This window comes from Centrocercus urophasianus, unplaced genomic scaffold (assembly GCF_019232065.1).
Source record: "Centrocercus urophasianus isolate 14NV4802_14NV808 unplaced genomic scaffold, USGS_Curo_1.0 seq_15, whole genome shotgun sequence".
In the NCBI taxonomy this organism is placed as follows: Eukaryota; Metazoa; Chordata; class Aves; order Galliformes; family Phasianidae; genus Centrocercus; species Centrocercus urophasianus.
In genome coordinates this window covers 36,048,783-36,057,725 of record NW_024884697.1, presented here as the reverse complement: position 1 = coordinate 36,057,725, position 8,943 = coordinate 36,048,783, and the positions used below count along the sequence as shown (strand labels likewise).

General features: G+C 45.9%; 1 protein-coding gene across 1 annotated transcript; it reads left to right on the top strand.

Moving 5' to 3' along the window:
• Positions 1-6,550: 6,550 nt before the first annotated feature.
• PHLDA1 (pleckstrin homology like domain family A member 1) lies at positions 6,551-7,059 on the top strand. The gene has a single exon (XM_042815875.1). The coding sequence runs from the start codon at positions 6,589-6,591 to the stop codon at positions 7,057-7,059; it is 471 nt and encodes a 156-aa protein (XP_042671809.1). The 5' UTR covers positions 6,551-6,588.
• The last annotated feature ends 1,884 nt before the right edge of the window (positions 7,060-8,943 follow it).

The following is an 8,943-nucleotide window of genomic DNA, read 5'->3' as shown; positions in this document are numbered from 1 at the left end:
ATTGAGGAGATTATTAACTGATATCTTTCATGCAAGTTATTCCAGTCAAAAGGACACTAATGTACTCTAGATTCTTGTTCATTACGTAGCTGTAGAAGTTCTGACTTAACAAGTATGCAGATAACTTTTTGAAGAATGGGAAGGTCCTCAGGACAGTGGAGAAGTGTCCAGCTAGCTGTGGATGTGTTTCTACAGTAGCTACTCTTTGCCACTAACATAATGAGGTAGGCATAAAGAGTGAAGGGACTGAGAAGAGCAGGGTGAGCAAGAAGCAAACTGCTATGTCAGGATGAGGTTGTGGAGGCCATGTTAATCTTGCACGTTTCTTGTTTAGAGAATAGGTAATATGTAATGAAGCTTATCCTAAGTGCTCTTCTTAATCCTCAGCCCCTTTGAAAGGAGGATGGTCTAGTGTGCTCAAAACTGTTATTTTATTCCTTGGTGTCTTGAATACTATAGTGATTAATTACAGAATCCTTGTCAGATGTCATCTTTCTCCTCACCAGATACCTATGGGAAAAGGAACCTTTGTTATCTGTAGCTGTATAGAAAACAAATGCGAAAGCTGTGCTTTTAAATGTTTTTCTGATAACCTATACATCATAGCATAGGAAAATATAATAATAGGAGGCAAACAACAGTATCTCTAGTTGTTGTGTCTTAAAGTAGATGTGGTTGTGGTCTTGTGATAACGTTAGTCCTGATAGAATGTGCTTATCCTTTGAGACACTGGTGCTGCCAGGTGTTTTACTTGGCTATCTTTGTCTCTTTGAATGTCTCCCAGGATCGAGTGAAAACCAACTACTGGTTGTTTCAACTTGAACTTCAGGGTAGACAGAGACCAAACTGATATTTAGCAGTTACTAAGGAAGGGCTTTGGGATTCATACTTCTAGACCTAAGTATCTAAAGTCCTTACTTAAATCCAGCCCATTTTTCTAACAGTATCTGGCAACAGTCTCCCAGGTGGAGAAAGTGCTGTAGGAAGTCCTCCAGCACACTTCAAGCTGTTGTTCATATGAAATGTGGCTTGTATTTAAATTGTTTTCTTATTTGAATCTTGTGCAGTGTGATACAGTATTTGAAAAGAGGAGTTGATAAATGTTAAGGATCATCCATGGATTGCAAAATCCAGAACTGTGAATGCGTGTCTGTGGGCAGATTTTGGTAAGCTGTCTCTAGACTGACTAGCTAGTGCTTGGGCTCAAGTTGAGGTGCCAGTCCCTGAGGTATTGGTTTATTAACTGTGTTGATGCTTCACACAATTTCATGATCAACAACACTCCTCTTGAGCAGTTCTGAAAGGCAGTATGGAGCAGGAACGTTAAACTTTCTGCAATGATTGTGACTCATTCTTGTCACTTCCTGTGGATTTATGCCAGCCGTAGAGAATCTATTTATTTAGTATTTCAGGAATTACCTTGTTACCTAACTATTTCAGGTTAGGAAAATGTGTCACCAGAAACTGAATTTCTTGATGAGTTGTTGCAATGGTACACTAGAACCTCAATGAGGGTTTTCTGTCTAGTTCTGATCACTAAGCAAGCTGCTGCTTGTTGTTTCTATATTCTGGCAACTGTAAGTTACACTGAAGGATCTGACTTTTCTTACTGAACTTTTCTATAACTAGCTTGATAAGCTTAGATTTCTTAATTGGATTATTGGAACCAATGTTTCGCAAGCTATGTAGCAAGTAGCTTAACTTTTTAAGGTTTTAATTGCTAAGTGAAAAAAACACAACAGAATGTAAGAAACTGCAGGAATGTAACATATTCATCTTTGCCTTCAAGCTGATATTTAAACTTTCTCTCTGTTAAGTCCCATTGTTGTAGACTTTGTTCATAAATTAGTAGAGCATGAGAGCTAATCATCAGTTTGTATGTCTAACAGTAATTGTTCTATTCAGAAATGTCTGTGCAATGGTTGTTTCTCAGATACCTTGTGTTAGATGGGAGAATTGCACTGTGTTCTTCTCAGTGACAAAAATGCTGTACTTGGTATGCATTGGACAGTCTGATAATTAAGGCATTTCTGTATATGATGGCTTTGATGGCCAGCTGGTTGGAGCTTGAGCTGTGCATGTTTCTGAGGAGATGGATTTAGTTCTACAGCAGTTCCTGCTTCATTCTGTGCTAACGTAGCTACTTTCAGTTAGGGTGCAACCCTGTCAAAATCTTTTCTTGTACAGGCTAGTTAAATGTTTGCTACTCACCCAGCCTTTGCTTTCACTTCTGAACTGCTCAGTTCTGTTTATTCTCAGATCTAACATTATTCTGTTGAGAATCTGTTTACAGATTCTCAAACTTTCAAGAAGACGTCAAAGTAGTGACTTCTACTTTCTAATGCTTACCTGAAGCAAATAAATCCATTTGTTAGAGTGGGAAGTCCCACTTTTGTGCCCTCTCAGATCAAGAGTTGGAAGCTTGTCTGCATAACCAAGTCAAGTGATAGTTCCACATTCATCACTTATGAAATGTTCTGTTGGACATGTTAGCCTTCTGCTTCCTTGAGCTCTGGCAGGAAAACTAGAACAAGCAGTGCAGAGCAGCATGGAGCACACCAAGCAAAAGATAAAGCTGTTCTGCATTTGCATCTCCTTATGTACACTAGAAGTGGGTGTGCATAGTGTGAGGGTTTGGCAGAAGAGCTTTTTTGTTTTAATAGATATCTAACCTAAATACCTAACTACGGTGTGCTGAGATGGGAAGAGTGGGCTCTTCTGCTTCCTCCTTTATTTAGCTGTTGTTTGAAGTACTTTTTTATGTTCAAGTGTTGCAACTTTACACCCAAGCTTGATGTTTAATCCTAGCATTAATGAAAAGCAGACTTTGTTCTAAATGCACGGCACATTTACCCAGTGCTAGGTGCTCAAATCTGAGACTCTTCATGTCACTTAAACCTCTTACAATCTGGTTTTGCTCTCTAATATGTGTTTTACCACTTTGTGACATGTTTGGAAGACAGCTGACTGTGGATTGGAAGGGACTCTGGGAAAGTCAGGCCTGAAGCAGCTGCAGTGCTGGTGGTCTGTGTCTAGATACTGCTATGGGTTGTAAGGAATGTGAAGGCCTGGGGCAATGCAGTGAATAGTTTTGGTCAATATTTTATCAGCTTGTGAACTCTGTAAGGCGTGCACAGGTATCAGCGAGATGGAATTCATAAGAGATTGCCACCAGATTCCACACGCAGTGCTTCAAGTGTTCTGTTAGCAGGAAGTTCCTGGAAAATAACTTGGAGATGGTGAAGGTCAGAAAAAAAGCTCCCAAGTAACCACTTATTGTCTAATCATTTTAGTGGCATACCGCTACACTTCATCTGTCACGTGTTTCTCAACAGTAGGCTATTCTGTCCTCCTTCCATTTAGCAGTGTCTGGCTCATGCTTCTTTTAGGTTTCCCTTTTTGCTGCTGTAGCTATTTACTTCTGTGTAATAGAAGGAATGATGTTGAGGGTTATCGCTCCATGTACATTTCACATCCTTCTAAAATTAAGAGTTGATAGTTGATACAGTGCTGCTGCTGTCTGTTCTGTTATCCAGGAGAACACTAAAATTACAGGCTGCTTAGTCTTTCACAGTGACTTCCCAAAACAGTTTTTATCTTGCCTGAGGGTTAAAAAAACAAAAACAAAAACACAGCACCACGCTTTAAAGATAATTGCAGCGAGAGTCATTAAAGTTTACACACTGCTTGAGCCTCTAAGTCAGGAAGTTTATCATGCAGAAGACCAAGCATACCTAACAGCCAAGCATCCCTGTTACCACTGCTTAACTTTGTATGTAAACAAAGAAACAATCAGGAATAAGTGGATCTTAGATGTAGATTCTTTCAAGGAAAAGTGGCTGGTTTTCAGATTTTTTTTCCCCTTCAGATGGCAGTACTTCAGGTTTGACAGTAGGAGGCATCTGTGCACCAGCTGTTCCAGAAGAATTTTCTCTAACTGGGCAATGCAGAACAAACATAGTATTTAGTGGAACTTCAGGCAAGGTAGCAGATCCAGAACACATGATATGATTGCAATGGATTGAAAACGTTTAAAGAAAAGATAATCAAAACCTCAGTGGGGTGTTTAGTGGGTTTAACCATGTTGAATGTGGGTTTTCAAAACACGAGTTATAAGAAACAGCATTTCGGGAAGATCTGTTTTGAATTCCATGTAGGAAAAATATATTTGTTATCCTTTGGTAAATTCTGCACAATAAAACTGGGATGTTGTGTTCTTTTTGCCATGGGACTCTGTCAGTGTTTCCTCCAACCCAAGTCCCTTAAGTTCTGACTGCTCTGGTGTTTTTTGGTCAAATGTAGTGTATTTAAAATGGCTGTTAATATTTGTTGGCATAGAGAATACAAGTTGAAATGGATGTTTTGCATGTTTACTTCTGATCCACATGCTGAGGTGAATTTCACCAGGAATAAATGGTTGTGAGTCTCTACATCAGCAGAGTATGTCCATCAGTGTTTAGAGCTGGGTTAAAAAGCTGACACTCATCACTTACCTCAGTGGAACTGAGAACTTTATACCATGGAGGTGGAATGAATGCAGTCCTGTTCTCCTACATAGTTGATGAAATCCTTCAGCCTTCTTCACCCATCTCAATTTTTTCCCCTTTGATTAATTACAGATTACTACTGGCACTGAGAACAAGTGATACCACTCGAATAAAAATGAGAGAGATTGTGCTAATGTACTTAAATACCGTGGTGCAGTGTTGCAGGGGAGAAGTTCCTGAATGCCTGCTGCAGAAATAATACGTAGGGCTCTGGCCCTAGTTTCTGTACTACGGGCTTGGGCATTTGCTAGGAAGCAAGTGACTATCACTTGTAGTAAATGAAATGTATAGGGGAATTGTTAGGAGCTTGTGCTTTGTGGGTTTAGTTCAATGTCCTGTGCCTTTATATTTGATATAGGTAAATACATTTTAACTTGACGTAAGACTGACTGTATGTTAAGGTTTGACAGTTTCAAAACTAAATCCATGTTCATGTCACAGTCAGGAGAAAAGTAGATGCAAAGCACATGAGAAGCCTGGAGGTTCTTGCTCCATGCAGGGTGTGTGTGTGTGTGTGAGCAGTGGGAGCTGAAAGTGCAGATCCTTGCGTGGGGCATTTGTGTTCAGGTGGCAATGAGCTGCAGACTGAGACCACTGCAAATGATGCTTGGTTCTTAACATGTATGTATTGTAATGCCTCCATTACAATAACCATAAGGCGGTTGTGAGGATGAACTCCATTTTTAGTGTACATACTGAGCTGTAAGGAGGAAGCACTTGTTGTCCAGTTAAGCAGACCTTTACAGCACACACCCCTTGTTTGAACTGTGGTCAGTGTGTTACCTTTGTTTCTGACTTAACTTTCTTCCTAGTTACCACAGGAAAGATAAAAACAGCTAGAAGAGTTGATTTTAATTGCTTTTACTACCTTAATTGTTTACCTCTCAGCAATTTATCAAAATTAACTTTGAACTTCAAGAGGAAATGATTATAATTTGCAAGATATGCAGAAGAAAACTTTGAAGAGCTTTATCAGAGAGAAACTCCATTAATACAATCATTAATAGTGAGTTTTTTCTAATGTGCTCCTATGGACCTGTGCAATGTGGGACTTGCTTTGTGCCTGCTAAGAGCAGTGTGAGGAGGGGGAGTTGATTTTTGCTTTTGTGTATTATTTTAATGGCCTTATGTTCAGCAACACACCATTTCCAGCATTCAGTTTATGGTGGCGTCGTCAACTAACTTCAGTTACATAGCTTTTGATTTTATGCCTGATACCCAAGGCTTGCTGTAGGTCACTTGGCTTTTCTACTCACGTGGTTTCAAGGAACTGAGAAGCAATCCAACCACTATGAAGATCTGTGGTACCAACAATCAGAAAAAAGAATCTTCTCTTTGTTAATTCGGACTCGTTTGTTGTCTGTTGTCAAAGTTTGCCAGTACGGGGCTTCCCCGAGGTGGGGGCGGTGAGAGGGATGCGTGCAAGTAATGTAAATCGTCTATATCCTTCATCACTACGTACCTCCTGTAAGCTGCTTCTCCCGCCCCAAGATCAGCTCGTTACTAAAACAAGGCTAAAGGCTGTGTGTGAGGCTCTGCTTTGTCGAACGTTACGGTGGCTGGAAATGCTGCGGTGCTGCTAGCAGCCGGCGCCGCTGCTCCTGGCCTCCAATCAGCGCCGCCCGCCCGCGGCGCTGGGCAGCCGTACCGCTCCCCCGGGGCCGCGCTCGGCCGTCGCTCTCAGCCGGCAGCCGCGGAGTCGGTGTCGCTGCGGGGCGGCACGGCCGGGCGCGGGGCTCCCGGGCGGCTGCTGCGGGTCGGGGCGGTGCCGGGCTCCTCCGCTGCCGGCGGGGCCGCCTTTTCCGCTGGGTGTCACTCTGGGGTGGGAAAGGCGCGCTCAAAAGCCGAGGGGCGGGAGAAGCCCTCCGCCACAGCTCCGCTCCGCTCCGGCAGCGCTCCCGCCACGCCGCGCCACGGGCGGCCGCCGCTGCGCTCGCTGCGGGCCGGGGCGCTGCGCCTCGGGGCCGGCGCCGGACGGAGGGTGCTGGGCTGGTGCCGGCTGCGCCCCGAGCGCTGCCCCTGCGGACCGCCGGCCGGGAGGATGCTGGAAAGCGGCTGCAAGGCGGTGAAGGAGGGCGTGCTGGAGAAGAGGAGCGACGGGCTGCTGCAGCTCTGGAAGAAGAAGCGCTGCATCCTCACCGAGGAGGGGCTGCTCCTCGCGCCCCCCAAGCAGCCGCCCCCACCGCAACAGCAGCAGCAGCCGCCGCCCGCAGCACCGAGCACCGAGCCCACGGCCAAGATTAAGGAGCTACACTTCTCCAATATGAAGACGGTGGACTGCGTGGAGCGGAAGGGCAAGTACGTGTACTTCACGGTGGTGATGGCCGAGGGCAAGGAGATCGACTTTCGATGCGCGCAGGAGCAGGGCTGGAACGCGGCGATCACGCTGCAGATGGTGCAGTACAAGAACCGCCAGGCCATCCTGGCCGTGCGCTCCACCCGCCAGAAGCAGCAGCACCTGGCGCAGCAGCCCCACGGCCCGCGCCTCCGCAGCGCTTCCAACTCCGCCTAGTGCCGGCGGCACGGCGCCCCGAGCCGCTCCGCGCTGCTGCGCCGCACTGCGCGGGGCAGCGACCGCGGCGGGACCGAGCGCGGCGCCTGGGGACGGAGCCGGGCGCGGCCCCGAAGCGTTTCAGCCCTTTTATTTATGGACCTCGGGACGGAGCCTCGGGTGTGACGGGACTTCGGGGAGACGTGATGTACTGTAACTTTATTTTAATGTGTTTTATTTATTAGGTTGTGGGGTTTTTTGTTTGTTTGTTTGTTTGTTTTTGCAAGGCATTTCTGAATGTAGGCCGTAGCCAAAAAGCAAAGAACGATGTATATGTGCTGGCTGCCTAAGGAAGCTCTGTGTAGTTTGGCCGTACGCAATTTGGCAGAAAGAGTTCTTCATTTGTGCCCCAAATACACTGTATTCTGCAAACACGGGGCATGCAGTGCGTGGTTGGAACGTGGCTGGAACCCGCGCTCTTCTTTCCAATGAGAAGAAAATTAGGATTTAGGATTTAACAATTCTCTTTCAAAACATATAAACGTGCGGTGGCCAACAACAACGCTCTGTACACGCTCGGTTATTCTACAAGTCACGGGTGATGGTTGCCGGGAGGTGAAACCCATCTGATGGGTCCATGAGCTGGGGGGCTCAGCCCCATCTCCATGGTGTGGGGTCACAGCCAGGCTCTACCTGGCTTTGAGGCTGCTGGGGAGCATTAGGAGTGTCCCTTAGCTCCTGGGGCTCCATCTGTGCTGCAGGCTCTCCGCCTTGGTTGGATTCTCATGGCAGTGTTTAAATGTCTTGCGTTAAAGCAGCCCCTAGTTTAAAATTCATCCTCTATATGTCGTAGTGATCAAATGGATTACTTTGGTCACCGTTCCATAAGGTGAAAGTCGCTCTATTAGTATTTAGAGCTGCCAGAGATGTGTGACCTGCCTCTATAAGCGCTGACAAAGCCATGAAGTTAGAGAACAAAGGTGCATCCCATAGGGGTTGGCAGCTAGCTGTGGGGAGCTGCCAGCCCTGGGTGCTGTGCAGAGTGGGGCTGAACTGGGGAGCGGGGAGCAGCACAGGGTTGTTGGTGGTAACTGATGTGTGAGGAGAACAGCAGCGAGGCCCTTTACAAATGTGAACGTAAACAAGATCTCTTGAAGCCGGGCATCCAGGACTTCTCTGCTTGTGTAACTGAGACGTGGTCTGTCTGTAAAACCCTGCAGTCTCATGGTGCAAGCTGTTCTCTAAGCACTTACAGGCAAAACTGAGCTGACACTGACCGAGAAATCAGAACCCGCTGCTGTACGAAGTGGTTCTTTAGGGCCCGCTGCGCACCCTCAGCTCCAGCTCAGCCCCATATGGAGCAAATGGTAATCTCTTACTGTTTTCCTCTTCCATCCCCTTGCCGCAGGTGTGCAGGTTGCATCCCCAGACACACAGACCTGGTGCTGAGTCCTGCCTACTCCTCTGCAGCCGCTCCTCTGTGTTTGGCCCTGCGCTGGCCTTGAAAACACTATGGCCAAGCTGAGGGGGCAGGTTACAGCTGTCCTAACAGAGCTGTCACTTGGGGTCTAATTGAAGTCGAAGGTGCCCTGCATCTTCGAGGATTAGAATCGCTGTCTTGGCAATCACAATAGCCAATTTCCACATCTCTGTACATCTGCCATTATCGTTCTGCTAATGCTTGGATGTTAGAGCTGCGAGGGGATTCTCTAATGAGCTAGTTGGAGACTTAAAAATAGGCTGTAATTTGTAATTTGGCTCCTCTCTTCAGTCATTAATTACGGTGTACTGAGCAACTAATCCACCTTTCCAGATAGACATATTGCTGGTAGCTCACCTACTAAAATGTGTTAGCCTCCTGAAGAATAAATGTACATGATGAGAAACGTTCCTACGTGATCAGAG